The 18,956-nt window shown below is 38.0% G+C and overlaps 1 protein-coding gene across 1 annotated transcript in view; it reads left to right on the top strand.

The window, feature by feature from the left end:
- The window catches only part of gna11b (guanine nucleotide binding protein (G protein), alpha 11b (Gq class)), a 44,466-nt gene extending 26,858 nt beyond the window's left edge, over positions 1-17,608 (top strand). The window contains exons 3-7 of the mRNA XM_067364180.1: positions 2,428-2,582; positions 4,458-4,586; positions 7,949-8,078; positions 9,327-9,480; positions 11,696-17,608. Coding sequence (XP_067220281.1) covers positions 2,428-2,582; positions 4,458-4,586; positions 7,949-8,078; positions 9,327-9,480; positions 11,696-11,886 — 759 coding nt within the window. The 3' untranslated portion in view covers positions 11,887-17,608. The remainder of the gene's footprint in view (positions 1-2,427; positions 2,583-4,457; positions 4,587-7,948; positions 8,079-9,326; positions 9,481-11,695) is intronic.
- Positions 17,609-18,956: the final 1,348 nt, after the last annotated feature.

Below are 18,956 nucleotides of genomic sequence, written 5' to 3'. Positions count from 1 at the left end.
TCCTTCGCTCCCTAATGAGCTCGTTTTGACTTCAGCATTATTCTGCTATAGACAGTCTCATCGAATGGTATGGCTCTCCTGTGAGGCCTCCGCTTGGATAGAAGTATCGAGTTGTCAGGCTCTTTTGCGAGCCTCCTTGGTAAGCAGTCCTTAGCGTAGAACGTTGTTAGGCTTCTTCTTGCTATAGAGGGTTGTTATGCTGAAGCCTCTGAGAGCTCCGTGGAGGCAGTGGACTGGGTTGTAGGCTCTTTTTGAGCCTCCCTGGTTAACTTCAAGGTGGGCGTTGCTAGGTCTCCTCTTGCATTAGAGAGTCGTCCCGCTGAGGCCTCTGCCCCCGGAGCTCTGCCTGGATTGCAGTATCTTCCTACTGCAGCCTCCTTGGTAAGCAGTCCTTGGTGTAGAACGTAGTTAGGCCTCTTCTCACTTTAGAGAATCATCTTGCTGAGACCTCCGTTCCTAGAGCTCAGTCACGGTGGCTACACCGGATCATATGGCTCACTGTGAGCCTCCTTGGGGGAACCACGTTTCATGTAGGGAAGCGTTGTTAGGTTTCCTCTCGATTTAGAGTTGTCATGTTGAGACCACCACTCCCCAGAGCTCCAGATGACATAAGATGACATGTCCAAGTGGTATGGCTCTCTTTGAGCCTCCTTGGCGAGGTGGTCTTTTAGCATAGAGCGTAGTTAGGTTTCCTCTCACTAGAGGGTCATTATGCTGAAGTCTCCGCTCTGAGAGCTCTGTCGAGGCAGTGGACTGGGTTGTAGGCTCTTTTCGAGCCTCACTGGTTAACTGTCTTCAAGGTGTGCATTGTTAGGTCTCCTCTCGCTTAAGAGAGTTATCTTGCTGAGACCTCCACCCCCAGAGCTCCGCATGGACACCAATATTGAGTTGTTGGGCTTCTTTCGAGGCAGAAGTGTGGCGAAGGGATGGTGATGGGAGGATGACGACAATCCCATGGTGGCAATGGTGGAGAATGTCCTCTGGCACAGACCCAGAGCTGGGGATCGACCGGCTGAATGCAGTGGATGGCCCACAGATACGTGGTGGAAGTTGTGTGACGACTGACCAAGGGGGAGCAGGTAGGATGAGGGAACCCGGTGGAGCCGAAGGTGGGAGGAGCCAAGGTGGAGGTGACAGGTCAACAGGCCAAGATGAAGCAAAGAGGTCGAAGGCGGAAGGCGGAGCCACAGGATCCTCTAGCACAGGCGCTGCAGGTGGATGCACGACCTGTGATGACATCATGACAGATAATCCCTGGAGATAGCACAGGGATGTGGACATCTGGAGCTGGAGGACTGGCTGAGCTTCACGATGCCAAATAACATGACAGAAAAACAGTAAGAATAGTACAGTTCATGCAGGTTAATGAGAAGAGGAGATCATGGCTCATAATGTCATTGGTACTGTCTGAAAAAAGCGATGATGAAGGTACCGGGTGGTACCAGATAGGGCGGAGTTGATACTTCCTCGTTAAAGTTTATCAGCCAGTCCTCATCATCCGTAGTTACTTCTCCCTCATCCGCTGATGTTGTGGGCTCGCACACCTGGTCAGACTAATGTTGGAGCACCACTTCCGGGGTGAGGGTCGGCTCTTTCCTCTTTCTCTTGGGGTCTGGCTGACGTGTCGTGGCAGGTGGTAGCTCTCTGTCTGCTGGGGGCTCACACGAGTACTCCGCGGTCGATGGAGGTGATTTGGGTTCTGGGTCTGGCTGTGTTCTGGACCAGGACACTCTCCAGACACTCTCCAGACACTCTCTGGACACTCTCTGGACACTCTCCAGACACCGAATTATAGCTTCTCTCCAGTTCAGTCCAGTGGTGTCTGGGAGGTCCATGTGGTAATGGTAATTCACCCCGATCCAGAACAGTGACTTCAGAGTCTCGTCGTCATAAGAGTAGGTGATGGCGAGATGGAAAAACTCCACTGAAAAGTATAAAAAATCCATGTTAAGAAGGCAGGCAGTGCAAACACATAGTATAACTGTGACCGGACAAATGAGTGACCGAGAGGGAACAACTTATAGAACAACACAAACGAGATGATTAATCAAACACAGTTGAACCAAGTGTAAATAAATCAAAGTTGCAAGCAGGATAACTGAACAAGGGAAACGGGAAACTAATGAAAACATACTAAAAGTCCCAAAGACACAAGCATAATGAACATAATAGTGACAACATTATTACAAAGTGTGTTAAGAAACTGGCATGAATGTGTGCACTTATTTAATTAATATTGTATTATCTGCAATTAGTTTTTGAAAAATATACTTTCAAGATTGAAGTACACTACAAGTGCACATTCAGTATAATTAAGTGCACTTCTTTTTCACAAGCAATGTCAGCTGCCCTATTGCAGTGCTGTAGATTATCAGTATTTTTTTCCATTGTTTTTGTCTTAAACTGTTCATCTACTCTGGACTGCAGGCAAATGCTATGCTGGTAAAGGAGGTGGACATTGAGAAGGTGAATTCATTTGACCAGCCCTACATTAATGCCATAAAGATGCTGTGGTCAGATCCAGGCATTCAAGAGGCCTATGACAGGCGGCGAGAGTACCAGCTGTCAGACTCCACGAAATAGTGAGTATATCTGTCATCATCTCTGTATTGAATACAATATGATTATTCATAATCATGTTTGTGTTTAAACCGTGTCAAATCCCCTAACAATTGAATAGATGTATATCATATTGTATCTGTAATTTAAAGTTAACATGAAGTCAAAATTCACCCTGTTTACTTTCTTAACACGTTCCTGGTCATATTGTAAGCGATCCATTGGTGAATGTTATTCAATTGAGAAACATTTGTTTGTTTGGAATTCTGTCATAATTCAGCTCATTTACTATGTCTAAACAGACTGGAATATATAAATCTTTAATTACTGATAATCTTGAACTGATCACTGAGTATCAGTCTGATTCATTGACGGGTCATTCAGACTGATTTTGTGAACTGAATCAACTGATTCCTCTGAAATATCTGATTTAAAAAGTCAGTTTGAATTATCATACACCGCTATTTCTCATGATCTCTGATGAATGAGAATGATTTTCAGTGACTAGCTCGCACTAAAGCGATCATGTGACTTCAGAAGATTTACAATACAGCATGCGCGTCACATAGATTACTTTTATGGTGCTTTTGTGTCCTGTTTAGAGCTTGAAAGCCTGTGTTCCTATTCATTGTAATTGCAAGGAAAAATGACCAATACAATTTCGAAAAAATTCTCCTCAGTTGTTCCATCAAAGAAAGAAAGAAACAACAGGAGAATAAGTAATTGCCATTTTTGGGTAAACTATTTCTTTAATTCTAGCCAATATCCAAGGGGAAGAAAATCAATTTCTGCTTAAAAGTAACACATTTTCCAGCATGTGCAACACATACAAATCAATTAATCTCTCAAAGAACATGTTTTAGTGTTTCATGGCCCTTTTTCTGAATGGTTTTGTATCCGTGTCTCTCTGATGAGCTAATTGAACAGTTTGGCGGCAGTCCGTCTTGTCCTATTTCTTTTACTGGCCCAATAAAATATGGCAGTGCGTATTTTACCACATTAATACACACAGATGTATGAAGCCTGGAGTCAGTTCAAGAATTATTGGCATCATGTGAATCACACCCCCTGCTGGTTTGTTGGGGTAATACAGGTCACAGTAGAAATATCTGGGTGACAGCATTAACTTCAACAGATTACAGACTTGTTCTACAAAAGCATTTTTGATTATTGATCCGTATATATATATATATATATATATATATATATATATATATATATATATATATATATATATATAATATTAAAAATACATCTGATCCGTATCTCCATAGCAGATTCCAAGTGATCCATGGCATTCCATTTAAACCCATAGGGTTCCGCCAGTAGTATGCACTCATGCAAGCAATAATGTACATCCGAGTGAACAAGACGGAAGGAAGGGCATAAAAAAAAAAAAAATGGACTTAAATGCAGCCCCTATTGTGCTGGGTAAGACCCTATTCTGAAGTACGAGATAATTTAGTCTCCCAAAAGGGCGTTCTTATAACTAAAATCATTCCCAGTTCCTGTATTGTGAACACGCCAAAAAGCAGGTACTTCCGGCAGTAGTTATAGGAACTATGAAAATGTTGCTCTGGTGCGCAAGCCCCTATGGTGTTCAATTCAAATCAAATAAGTCAATAAAGAAACTTCACTCATACTATTCTTCAGGAATATTAGACCATATGCAATGTGCATTCTGAAAAAAAGAGAAGTCTACCTTAATTTGGCCAGACACAAAAAATCTTCCCCATTTAGCCGTTGTGTTCTTTAGGTTGTCTCACAAGACAACATAATAAGCATCCTCTGAGATCTGCTGACTGGGGGACATCTGGAAACATCCTTTACCAAACCACCCGCTTGTGATAGAAAGGGGTTAATGATGTTTTTATCTTTCTCTCCTTCTCTTTCTGTAGCTATCTATCTGATCTGGATCGCATCGCCGAGTCCTCCTACCTTCCCACCCAGCAGGATGTTCTGAGGGTTCGAATCCCGACCACAGGGATTATTGAATATCCGTTTGACCTTCAAAGCATCATTTTCAGGTAGAGGACACAGGGCAATTATTCATCAGCTTTCATTTGAAATTTAGGAAATGATTTATTTATTTTTTTTTGTTCCACTGAATGTAGGTTAGCATTGAGAATACATCCACGCTGGAGAGTTATTAATATTTTCCTGAGCTGAAGATGACTTTCTAGTGTGACCTACAAAGATCAAGTCACACCCCACATCAGTCAAAGTTGTCTTGGTTGCATTTTTCTATTGATTTCTACAATTTTCCAGTTTTCACTTGAGAGAGAAGCACTGTCATGGGCTGAAGCACAAATTTAAATGAGTATTAAAAAGTTTGTTTTTAAAGGAAGTCTCTTATGCTCACCAAGCATGCGTTTAGTTGACCAAAAATTGAGTAATATTGTGAAATAATATTTCAATTGAAAATGTTTTCTATTTGAATATATTATAAAATGTAATTTATTCCTGTGATCAAAGCTGAATTTTCAGCATTATTACTCCAGTCTTCAGTGTCACATGATCCTTCAGAAATTTACTAATATGCTGATTTGCTTTTCAAGAAACATTTCTGGTTATTATCAATGTGGAAAACTGTTGTGCTGCATAATTTTGCATAATAATTGATGAATACTGCATAATAATTAATCGATTTAATGCATCCTTGCTAAATTAAAGTATTAATTTCTTTAATAAAAAGCATTCGAACGGTAGTGCATGCATGGGTGTAGCAACATCTTGCTTTTTGAAAGATGACCAATACATTTTAAAGTGGTTTCTTTTTCATGGCCACAGTGTGTATTGCCAGTTAAAAGGACTTTAAGCAGAAGCCACTGGCATCCGGTCGCTGTGGTTAAACAAATGCACAAGTGGTAAATTGTAATCCTACCATGGTTAGCACTTACCAACTTCCGCAAATGTATTTTCTAGATGTTTGAAACTTTGTATTGTAGCACACTTTGGATAAAAGCATCTGCTAAATGAATAAATGTGAATGTAAATCAGTGAGGGCCAAAATCATATAATGTAATTAATATTCATGACCCAAGGGTGTGGTCTATGTAGAACAAAACTAGCTCAATAAAACTAAAGCTTAATAAAAATGAGAGTTTGCAAAGGATTTTGTGAACTAAAATTTGAATAAGAACTCAAGAATCAAATTACAAAACACTTTTAAAAATTATGTGCATTTTCAGAACTACAGATTCATCGTTTTTGCAACAGCGGTTTATGCCTAATTATTGAACTTTCAAGACAAAATTGGTTTAAGTTAATGGAAAGTTTTCGTATCCAGTGCGGCGACATATTTAAAGGGTAAGTTTACCCCCAAAAAAATAAATTTCTGTCATTAATTACTCACCCTCATGTCGTTCCAAACCTTTAAGACCTTCGTTCAGCTTCAGAACACAAATTAAGATCGCCCATAGAAAGAAACGTAATAACCAATACTTTTTGCGTGCAAAAACAAAACAAAAATACGAATTTATTCAACTATTTCCTCTCTACCCTGTCATTCTCCTACACAATTTACATTGAAGATACATTGCAGAACTTCTGTGTTCTACCTCAGAACGCTGACTCCGTATTGGCCGGATCCTGTATCCGCATCACACGCAGCATTCGGACGTAAACACGGAAGCGCTGCACTACGTCAACTGCGTAGGAGACTGACAGGGTAGATAAGAATTTGTTGAATAAAGTAATTATTTTTGTTTTGTTTTTGCGCACAAAAAGTATCCTTGTTGCTTCATAACATTAAGTTTGAAACACTGTACTCACGTTGACTATTTTAACGATGTCTTTACTACTTATCTGTACCTTGAATGTGATCATTTCGTTGCTTTCTATGGGAGAAAAAAAAAGAAAACCCTCAGATTACATCAAAAATATATTAATTTGTGTTCTGAAGATGAAAGAAGGTCTTACGGGTGTGGAACAACATGAGGGTGAGTAATTAATGACTGAAATTTCATTTTTGGGTGAACTAACCCTTTAAAATCTGTCATGCTCATGAAAAGACGCTGATGAGATTCACAGCATGTTTTTGAATCGTTCCTATGTGCGTGATTTGAAAATTCATCAAAACACACAAGAGATTATTTCTGCCCTTTCTGCCATATTGACTCCATAAATGATTACCATCAGCTCTGTGGTTGGTAATCTCTGTAAAACTGTCTTAAACCCACATGCACCTCGTGTCGAGCTTCCCGGAAGAGAAAAAACGAGTTTGCACGGCCATCTCTCAAATCTTTTTACATCTCGCTCTCTCTCTTGCTCTCTGTCTGTCCTCCTGCCAAAGTTCGCAAAGTGCGGAGTGAATGTGGAGACTCGTCCTACATTAAAGAGCGTGTGTATGTTCAGAAGTAGGTCACCGAGCCCCTGGCTGAAGGAAATGAGGACGCTTCTATCTGAAGGAGCTTTATTTTGGGCAGCCAATCCTAGAGGGCTTCATTTATCAAAGGCCCTTCTGTGAACTGCTGGCTCAGGACTGGAGCTCTGACTCCACTAGGGGCGCTGTGTAAACCCCAAAAATCAGTCCTGGATAAACAGCGCCATTCTGGCTGCACACATTTACCATGTTTCCGAAATCTAGGGCTATGGGTATGTTCAGAATAGCATGCTAGCATACTAATATTACTTTGATTGATTGTGCATTATGCATATACATGATATTTATCTTTATTGACTCATTAGGCGATTGGACTGACAAATGTTCACACAAAAATATTTTTATTTGCAAGATGATTCTTGGACATACTGGATTTAACGTGCAACATTATAAGGGTCAAGTAACAATGTAGCATACTACTGTTTGAAGGTGTTTATTATTGTATAATACTTTCTTATTCAATTTTTTTTTTTTTCTAGTATACTTTATATATTGCTTGGTATGTATAAGGTATTTTGTTGCTTCCATGCATACTGCATAGTACGATGTATGCAGTATATGCATGCATATACTGTATACTGCCTAATATTTCTTTTAGAGTATATGAAACTGAAAAAGTGTGCATTATGCAATGATAAACTAACAATACTCTGCTATGCTGTTGTCACAATGCCTCACTATGTTGTAAATTCAGTACATCCAGCTCTCATCTAAGTAATAAATACACTTATTTTGCTTTTTTAGTCCAAACATTAACATTTAATCCAAAAATTAAGTTAAGGAGGAGATAAGGAAGGTAAAATGTTTGATTATTGCATTGCATTATGGGATACAGTACTCCATGCACCGTGTTCTAGTTGTGTACTGTGCATTTTAGCATGCTGAAAGGTCCTTCCATGCATACAGAAGATTTGCATACTGTGCACAGTATAATCATGAATTATTAATGCATATAATGTCTGTAACCAATCAATAATGCAAACGCTCGCTCTCTTTGTCTTTCAGGATGGTTGATGTGGGGGGTCAGAGGTCAGAGCGCAGGAAGTGGATCCACTGTTTTGAGAATGTGACGTCCATCATGTTCCTGGTGGCTCTGAGTGAGTACGATCAGGTTCTGGTGGAATCGGACAATGAGGTGAGCTGCTCTCCAACCGCCACAGTGCTTTATTTTACTATAGAATTGTTTACCTTTACCTTTCTATGGCAACTGTGTGGCTTTTTGTATTTTTTCTGGTAGTAATTTGACAATGCAGCCAACTACAGTTTCAAATATTTATAATTTCATACTGCCTACTATTTCACAAACCGTTTTTATGCAAAGAAAGGCCAGTTTATTTATATAGCACATTTCATACATAATAGTAATTCATAAAATAATAAAAAGATGCATAAGAAATAAAAAATATCAGTAAAAAGTGAGAAAAAATTATTACATTTAAAGTAAATTGACTAAATATCTAATTAAAATGTATTAAAACATTTTTTATGAATAGTAAACACTAGAGTATATACTGTGCAGTAAGCAGCATATATATATATATATATATATATATATATATATATATATATATATATATATATATATATATATATATATATATATCGTCACTGGCGGCAGAAAAAAAAAATTCCCCTTTTACAAGATGTAATATAAGTCCCTGGTGTCTTTTATGTTTAATTTATGTAGTTGCTGTGAAGTTAATTCAACTCATCAACTAGCATTTGCCGTCATGTTAATCTTTTGTGCAAATCCAGTGTTGAATTGACCCTCGTTTGTGAAGCAGTCCGGCGTAAAATGACGGCATGTCAACAACACTCTACTACAACAACTCTTCCTCTTCTCTAAAGCAGCCCAACATGGCCTCACCCCCTTTGTTGCATGTTCTCAGGGACAGGGTTTATGTAAATTTTGGGGTTTGTGATGTCACCAACCTGGGAAGAAGCTTGTTGTAGTCCCTACCAGCCGTTTGTTGTAGTCTTTAAAAAGCAATTTCTGTAAAAGAAAATATCTCCCTTTGCATTGACCTTTGAGAGTCGTGACTTTGCAGATGTTGTTTATGCTCAAACAGCAACATTACACACTAACTAAAGTTAAAAAAGTGGAATCATAATCACCCATCCCTTTAAACAAATTTTTGTCATGTTCATGTCATGTTTCATCATCAATGTCATGTATGTTGTCAAAGTTGATATTGTGGCTTTAAATGTGGTCAGACACCAAAATCAAGCTCAAATGTGGTTTTTGATGAGCAAATTTAGTTTTTATTCAAATTTTTATTTTTATTTAGTTTTTTAATTTAGTTATTAAGTGTTTTGTCTGTCATCCTTTTTTCATTGTGCATTTTTAGATATATAATGATCCATTCTTTGTGTCTGTGTTCAGAATCGTATGGAGGAGAGCAAGGCTCTGTTCAGGACGATAATCACATATCCATGGTTCCAAAACTCCTCTGTCATCCTCTTCCTCAACAAGAAGGACCTGCTGGAGGAGAAGATCTCTTACTCCCACCTGGTCGACTATTTCCCAGAGTTTGATGGTTTGTATTCTTCTTGTCAAACCATGTTTTTCATGTAGCCAGATTTTGGATGAAGTACTACACTACTTATAATCTTACAAAATCACTAATCACAGTGGAAAACTAATCACCTGGATCACTAATCACCTGGAAATATCAGGGAATTTGTGATTTCCCGGCCAAAAAAGTTATGTAAATTACTAAAATCTGAAAAGGTCATGGAAATTGTTATTTTCAGCACATTTTAAGAATTTTTAATAAATTAATACTTTTATTCAGCAAGGATGATGGATCAAATGTGGCAGTAAAGACATTTATAATGTTACAAACGTTTTAAATGTTGTTCTTTTAAAGTTTCTATTCATTAAATAAACCTGAAAAAAAGATCACGGTTTCCACCAAAATATTAAGCAGCACAACTGTTTTCAACATTGATAATAACCAGAAATGTATCTATGAAATAAAAAAAAAAAAAAATCAATAAAATCATTAAAGCATTTATTAAATAGAAATCTTTTGTAACATTATTAGGGGTGACCCCGAATAGTCGACGATTCGAATCTTCGATAGGAGGAGCCTGATTCGACTACCAATCTCACAGTTGAATCGTCGCAGAGGTGTTATGAGAGAGATATGGGGGCGCTTAATATCTGGTTTTACATAGACATACCGGTTCTTTCCCAATAGGTTAATATACAGCCTATTATGTTAATACCATAAATAAAAATGTGAAAAGAAAGAAGCTTTTAATAAATTTTTTTAATGTGCGTGAATAAATCCTACCACCCCTGTGACCGATTTAAGTTTCACTTCCATGATCCGTGGATGGCAGATGAGCATCTTTACGGCAGGTTTAATCTTCAACAACGTCTAGGATAAAGTGTACAATTGGATGCACTTTGAAATGGTAAAAGATGATCAAAAAAACGTATGATGCAAGTTGTGCCAACAACTCATGTCCTATACAACTCAACGACAAACATTGCGCCGCGCTTCTGCCGGCCAACGAGCTGACTATAGCGCGCTATTTGAAAAGACTCAAACGGACACAGGCAGATTGCGTGAAAGACTGGATTTTTCTCTCTCAATCAGGTAGGGTAGCTACAAATAATTTCAAACTATTTTAGACGGATGTAATTTGATTTTTTAATGTTTAGCTTAAAAGACTGCCTCTGTCTCTGCCTTTGTCTATTGTCTCTGCAGTTAAAAAGACAAAGTTGACAATTCTGGCTATACTTTCGTCATTTTAATAATTTCTTTAATTTTAATTTATTTATTGATCACTCTGGGTTATCTAATTTAAATATTTGTGGCTTGTGTTTTGAATACATGTTCCCCTGCACTTCAGGCATTTTGCAGTTTGACTCGATCATATTTCTGTTCTAATTAAATTCTGTAAATTAATGTTTGATAAAGAAATATATATATAATTTTTTTATTAAATGAATTACATTTTTTGGTGCATCAATGTTGCGCTGTAGAGTTAAGCTTGCTTGCACAGACAGTTTAGCCGATGTAATTTGATTTGCCGACATATGAAATGTATATCTGCAGTGTGGCTTTACTGCAGTTATTTTTATATATATTTTAAGGCTTATTGATCCAAAATGTTTTTATTCGTTTTCTTCTATAGCTTTGAGAGTGTTCTGTACATCGTGGCTGTGGATGTTTATCCAGATTGCCTTTCATTTGTTTAAAAAAGATAAAATAATTGTCAGTTTCGTCTATCACTTGACAGGCAGTTTGGTCGGTTTATTAGAATGACGTTTCTCTGTGCTATGTGTGAAAGAAAATAAAAGTTGTCTTAAGCCGCACCCGCGGGTAGGCTATAGGCCTTAGGCCTACTTCATTTTCCGTGTCCCGCTCCATCTCGTGCACAGTTCAGTGCGCGGCCCTTTCAAAGTCCGTTCAAAGTTGCTGTTTTTCAAGCTCAAATCACCCCCCCCCCCCAACCCCAACATATATGATTCGACTATCAGTCGAATATAGGCAATCTGATTCGAATCGGATTTGACTATGTAAATCTGTAGTCGAGGACACCCCTAAACATTATAAATATCTTTACTGTCACTTTTGATCAATTTAATGCATCCTTGATGAATTAAAGCATTAATTTTTCTCTCTTTTTAATCTTAACACAAATGTTTGAATGGTAACAAAAATGTTAAAGTGGTTGGTTTGTATCAAGGTGAAGAACTCCTGAAGTGTTTAACTCCATGTTCACATTGTTTTGTAGGGCCCCAGAGGGACGCCCAGGCTGCACGGGAGTTCATCCTGAAGATGTTTGTGGATCTGAACCCTGACAGCGACAAGATCATCTACTCGCATTTCACCTGCGCCACCGACACGGAGAACATCCGCTTCGTGTTCGCGGCGGTGAAAGACACCATCCTGCAGCTAAACCTGAAGGAATACAACCTGGTGTGAGACGTGCGACGAGTCCAACACCGCTCACACGAATCAGCATAGAACAGGCACCCACAGAGCGTGCGCACACCTACGTCCACACACACAACACACACATTTACACACACACATATACATACACACACATGCATCATGTACACAGTCAGAAACACACGGTTCTTTTGATTTCTCTTTCCCAGCTTCCAGAGTTCTTCTCTTTCTGTCCAGTGGAATCGTAACGGACGTGTCCTGCTCATCGTTTATTTTTTATTTGTTTGCCAAAGTCTGTCCGCTCAGCACCGGCAGCTCTCGTCAAAGGCCTCTTTCCCTTTTATCAAATTTGACCACCAAAACGTGGCTTGGATTTGACAAAGGGCGTTAGACTCCGACTCGCCACACCCAACGTTTGCGTATTTCAAGAAAATGTTGGATTGGAGGAGCTACAATGAGAATGATCTGTGATGTGCTGGCCTGAAAAACTGGAAGTGACGTTCCTTCCTCTTCCTGTACTGTCACTCGCTCCAATCACGTCATCTGCTCCGAGAGTTTCTCTGGAATTCTGCCTGGATGAATGGAAAAATGTGGTGTTCACAGCCCTGCAAAAAGACAAAAACGACAAAAAAATTAATAAAAATCACAACATATTTACATACTTGTACATGGACACATGGACTAGTGCTGTGGTGCCAGAAGTTCCGAAACGGATCCATTGGATCCTTCTAGAATTCCGAGGATTCCGGCGGATTCTAGAATCCAGTGGATTCCAGCGGGTTCCACTGGTGGTGTGGAGAACCTTTCACTCGCAGAGATGATTCTCTCGACGAGGCTAGTCTTCAACTCGCATCGATGAATGTAAACTTCATGTGAGAGCATCGCAAATGCAAAAAAAATCTACAAAAAATCTGAAAAAAAAAAATGATAATGAACGAAAATAGTGTAAGAATGCCTATATAAGCAAAAAGCACGCGAGGGAGAGATGAAAAGAAATAAATCTGTGTATATTGCTGAGATGATCATTTTAAAAACTTTTTAATGATAGGTAACTATAGCTACTTCTGCTACAGAATATAAAGTAAATTATAACAGCAGTCGAATTAATGATGGGTAAGAGGCAGCGTTAAGGATTTTTAAATGTGCGCGAAACAGGATTATACACATACGATAGGTATTGTTCCACATTTAGAGTTGAAAATGATTGCATTGCTTCCTTCCCCCATGGTTGTTATCTTTTATCTTCCTTCCCGGTTTCGTTTTAACTTCGCGATCTAATAAATTAGTGCGCGATTATCTTTTTTTTTTTTCGCTCACAAACAGATACTTTATCAATTCAGAATCCGGGCCATAGACTCGCGGGTATCGTCGTCATCCAGCGGCCCAGATGCACATAATCCATTATTTGTTTATGTTGTTTTTTTATTGACATAGCGTAAATTTTTCGGTCAACAATTTCAAGAATTTCGAAACGAAATTCCGGTGGGAACATGGGAGGACGAGGGTGGGGGGACAGGAAAGCATTCATGCGCTGAAGTTAAATGATTGTGTATATTTATATTTGTAAATACGTATACACATTATTGCTTATGTACAAAACGTCTGTGGTACACTATCTTTGGCAAAAAAAAAAAGAGAAAAAAATCACTTTTTCGTAATTGTGTACGGTTCTGTTGGTTTTCTTATGAATTACAATATTATTGATACTGTGATTCTTCATTTTAAGTTTTGATTTTTCTTTTTTTGGTCACTATGAATACGTCAAATGATATACACATAGCTGTACATGATGGTAACGTGTGGAGGACGAATGTGGTTTTAAAAAACAACGCGCACGGTTATGATGAGCAATAGTCTGAGAAAACCTAGAGCGTTTGGAAACATCGGAGAGGGATGGCGAAATGGCCTTCTCTACAGTGTGAATGTTATATGAGATAAAAATAAAAAATATGATTTTTAAGCAAAAGAAAAGATTAATTAAATAAAGAACATTTTATTTATATAATTTATGGACCAGATCTGAAGTTGTTGATAATTTGAATGCTATTGTTTCCTCTTTCCTATTTGAAGCACTCCCATGTTATGAGACAGAAATAGGAGACTAGTGTCTGTACTGCTGTATAAACCTCCGTTATGGATAAAATGATCAGCTTTTTTGTTTTAATTTTCTATTTTAATTTTTTATTTTTTTTCCCAAGCACACAATATATTGTACTATAAATATATTTCCCTAACCACACTTTTCACTTTCCTACAGATTTTTTTTTTTTTTTTTTTTTTTTTTTTAAATGATGTTTAGGTAAAGTGCTTAAAAACAAACATAGGAAATGTACCATATGAAAATAGACAGCTTTTTATCTGTGATTGAAGATCTATTTGGTTGACGCTTGCAAGTAGTGACTTTCTTTCAATTACGATTTTCTTTGAATTTCTTTCTAAATTCACAGCTTGTTTCCTTCATTGTGTATGTGATGCACAGATAGAAAAAAAGTGTTATTTTACAGTTGATATTTTATACAGGTGATGTTTCATTCATTTTCATCAAGGGCTACGAAAAATATGCCACATGAAAACCAGAAGCAATTGGTCACAGCCCAAAGTGTGGTTTGGTACCAAGAGAAACTTCTCTTTAGTTGTATTCAGAAATGCACCCATTCCACCAAATACTCATGCATTATTCATTATTTTATCTCTTTTGCTGCCATGCATCTGAGTTCATCACTTGCCACGGTCATACTAGAGAAGCATTCCCAAACGCTTTCTTGATGGATATAAAACCTGATGTGATATTTGTAAACAGAACCCGTGTAATTCAGTGTTTAAGTGGGGTTTGGAAACGTCACACCATTTTGTAAATCTTGCAGTGTTTTCTTAACTGTTTGTAGTGAGTTAGATTTGAAGACACTGAAGCAAATCGTGGCCATTGAGCACTTAATCATCTAAAATACCATCATATTGACACTTTCTTACTCTGAAGTGTTCTAATGGATCTTGCGCCTTGACAGATTGATGCTGTCTACACTAGAGGAGACAAAGCGACCGTTACAAATCCAATGCATGAATTTATCATGTCGCGCCACGCTGCATCCAGGCCCTGTTAAACTAATGCGTTTTCTTTATAAATGGCATAACTTTTGCTACGGTTACGCCTGGCATCTACACTACTCCTGAGTTTTTAACCCTCAAAAACTGAGAATTTTGGACCCCATTTTATTTTAAAAACTCTGTAGTTGCGTTTCAGTGTAGACTGACCAAAACGGACACTTTTCAAAATAAAGGCATGGCTAGGGTTGCCAGGTTTTCACAACAAAACCCACACAATTGCTTCTCAAAACTAGCCCAGTTGCATTTCAGGGGTGTCCCCCAGTAAAAATCATGTTCCATGGGGAAAATTCCACGTTTTTGGCGGGATTCCTCTGGTAACATTTGCATTCCATGGGGCTAAATATCATGATATTTGAGGTCGCTTCAACACGCGGACATTAAAAAAACAACCCGCGGCAACGGTGTTAAATTAGCCCATTTCCGTGGGAAAACTGCGGAATTGGCAACATTAGGCATGGCTGCCTACATTTGCTCCCTGATTGGGTCTTCTGGATCATTGTGTATCCTTTCCTGATTCGTCAAGCCCCTATCATATGACCATTATGCTACCGTAAGATGTCAATATGATCAGCCTCAACAGTAACATGGAGATGGCAGCCATTAGAATAATTGTATGCGCATACCCAGTGTGCATGATTAGTCATGTGACATGCATTTTCGGTCTTGTAGCATTTACGGAGATCTTTTCACAAACCCCAGTACGGACGAGGATCGTTTTCATTTCAAAACATCGTGTTAAAACGAAAACGCACTAATGTGGACAGCCGCAGTGTAGACAGCATCACTTTTTATAATGGGTTCTATTTGCTTTTGTCGCACCGCTTGCATCTGGTGTAGACGCAGCGTCAGTTTACTGCGGCTGTCGAAATTATGGCTCTGCTCACTATGAGAATGTGTTGCTTTGTTGTATCTGCGGTTCGAAAGCCTTCGATTGTAAGAAGGGGATGTTATTCGGCATAGCTTTGATTGTTCTGAATGCACTTTTTTGTTTTTTTGTGCCACAAGGCAAATGCCTAGAAACACTTCGAGCCGCAGGGCGACCGTTAGAGCTACACATATCTATAAATGTGCCAGTTCCTCAAGTCTCATTTTTTTGACGTTCCCTCGAGAACCTCTACCTCTGTGAACCGTGTGGTGTTTTTTGGGGCATTTTAGGATTGGTAGTCATGTGACAAGCACACTTCTTTTGTCAGTAGGACACAGTCGATGAGGCTTGGAGGCAAAACTTTTTGTTTATTGGATCCTGCCAATGACCTGCATGTATTTGGTTTGTTTCATACACTGAACACAGCAGTAAATCAAAACCTTCCTCAGGTCTTTCTTTGGCCAACCTCCTAATTGTCCAGCGAGTGGTAAATGAAAAATAGCATCCGTCTCACTGTTGGCAAGAGAATTGTCCGCCTGCTGCTTTTTATTTCGGTTCTAAAGTGGACAGGTGAATAGACATATCTGTTCTGAAGGCTTTGGCTGTTCTCAAAGGCATCTGGTCACCAATACTGTATGCAAATGCATAAACGCAGATGTTTGACCAATGCATTGCAAACATGTCTTGATGATACTGCATTGCTCTAGCAACACTCAGTACTCAAGAGGGTGCTAGAGTTTCTTTCAAATATCTGTGCCATTAAACCAGATGTTATTATTGCTGAAAAGGATATTTGGCTGTAGAGGTTGCTATTGTTGAAACCAAATTCTCAGTATTCGCAAAAATGAATCTTATGCATTCCTCTTAGAGCTTTCTCTAGTGTGTAGGCACCTAAAGATGAATCCATGATGGTTATTATTTGATACAGTGATTCATTGTGATGGAATGAACATATGAATCTTGTTGGATGCTCCTTTTGTTAACATCGAGCCAGATTTGCTGCCCCATTGCAGTTATTTCCATATTCCAGGTATGATTACTGGTATGGTTAGATGCATCTGTGTGGTGGACGGTCACATGGTTGAAGTTCTGACCCAGTGAAAGAGTCATAAAAATTTGATTTTATCCCCTGCTCTTTTATTGTAATACATTAGCTGAAAGCTGTTATGTCCAGGACCACTTTATTAATATTTTCTCTTTCTGTTAACAGGACGATCATGTACATTTTATTTGGGTTTTCTCTCTCATTTTTTCTCTGCTTCTTTTTGCCCTTTTATTTTGTAATTATACCAAATGTAAATGTTGTATAATATTGTGCGTGCCAATCCCCTTCTCTGAGACTGACTCATAACAAGTGCCAATTGTTGTCCAATACATGCGGACTGTGAAATTAGACATGGTCCCCTTTTAAAACGAGTAAAACACTAAATAAGAGAGTAAACGGATTTACTTTGTATTTAAGTTAGAAGATAAACTGCTGTTTTTCTTTTCTTTTCTTTTTTAAAGGAATTGTAATTATTAAAGCATGTGCTCTTTGTCCAGGTGGGAGTTTTGGGCTCAGACAAACATCGAAATCCTCAAGACGAGGAAACATAGTGGAAATTTATTTTACGACATTCTCGCCATATTTTGTTGTTGTTGTTGTTGTTTTTATTTGTATTTGTTTCATTTCAACCACTGTTGCCTGAACCTCATTCAAACATGGAAATGATTTTCATAACCGCCTTCTAAAAAAAGAAAAATTATAAAGTATCTGTTTTAAATTTAAATAAATTTGTTCCTATACTTGCTGATTGTCTTGTAACTTGTTTTCTTTGCAGTGCCTGAAATCGTGACGTGTTAAAAATCTGCAGATTTCTGCTTTTCAAAATGTGTGAAGTGGAAGTAAATATTTTTCAGTTTTATCTGCATTATAAATTCAACACAGAAGTCTATTATTTCCTTTATTTTGCCAAATATGGTTGGGTCTTTTGTCCAGAGGGGGGCACACAGAGATTGCATAGAGGGAAAATTCCCTACCAGCTAAAGTATCTAAAACCTAAAAACACATTGTAGGGGAATTGCATGCATTTACGACTGTTTTAAACAGTGACGTAATTCATTATTTATAATGTGCTTGATCAATTGGTTTGTTTTTAAAAGTTGTTTAATATGCATTAAGTAGTTTTTGTAGCTAATAATCCCAATGGCAAAAATATAACTGATGAGACCCAGGCATAAATTCTTTTTTTTTTTTTTTTTTTTTTTTTTTTTTTTCATCATAATATTGTTCTTTGCATTTATTTTATATTATATTATAAATCACAGGATGCCGTCTTTAATACTCCAAGAATATTTCTGGTCTTCGAGATATTAATAAATAACATGTTCATCACGACAGTGGAAATGGTCCCATGGGTGCAGTTGCCTGTATTGCAGGTTGGAGTCGCTGTGCACTGACCGGGAACAAAAGCAGCACAATTCCAACACCTTCCACCGACAGACACACTTCCGGTGTTACTGTTATTTCATCCATTTGACATCTTAAAATGGGCCTACTGAGCGCCACCTTAAATCCCGCATGCGAACGCACTAAGGTACAAATCCTACTATGATAAAGGCTTGTCTTATAAATATTAATGACGCAACATGGCGTTCGCCCGGCAGACCTGTCTGATTGGCTGCAGAGCAAACGCTATTGTTTTTTTTTTTTTTTTTTTTTTTTTTTAACAATATCAATATAAAAAAAAAACCTACTTTTGCAAACCGTACCAAACGGGTCTCGTTATAAAATGTTCTCTAGATATAGAAAAAAAATGCTTCAGAAGTCAAATAATGAAGACAAATAGATTTTTTTTTTTTAAAAAATGAGTCACGTTCCTGAAATAAATATTAATAAAATATGAAGAATTTAATTGTTACTGTAAAACACCATAAATTTATTTTGAGATATTAGGTAGGTGTCACTGTGTATTTGTATGTTTATGAAAAAATACATTTGTGTTGCCAAAGTAGTGCACAATAAAACACAATAAAGCTACTTTATTGAACTTTTCGCAATAGCGGAAGGTTAAAAAAGTACATTTGAATTCAGTATCGAATACCCTGGAACAAGCCAGACCACTCACTGAATATTAATGAGATGACGTAA

Source organism: Chanodichthys erythropterus, chromosome 16 (assembly GCF_024489055.1).
Source record: "Chanodichthys erythropterus isolate Z2021 chromosome 16, ASM2448905v1, whole genome shotgun sequence".
Lineage (NCBI taxonomy): Eukaryota > Metazoa > Chordata > Actinopteri > Cypriniformes > Xenocyprididae > Chanodichthys > Chanodichthys erythropterus.
The sequence above is the reverse complement of the archived record's forward strand: the minus strand, read 5'-3'. Positions and strand labels throughout refer to the sequence as shown.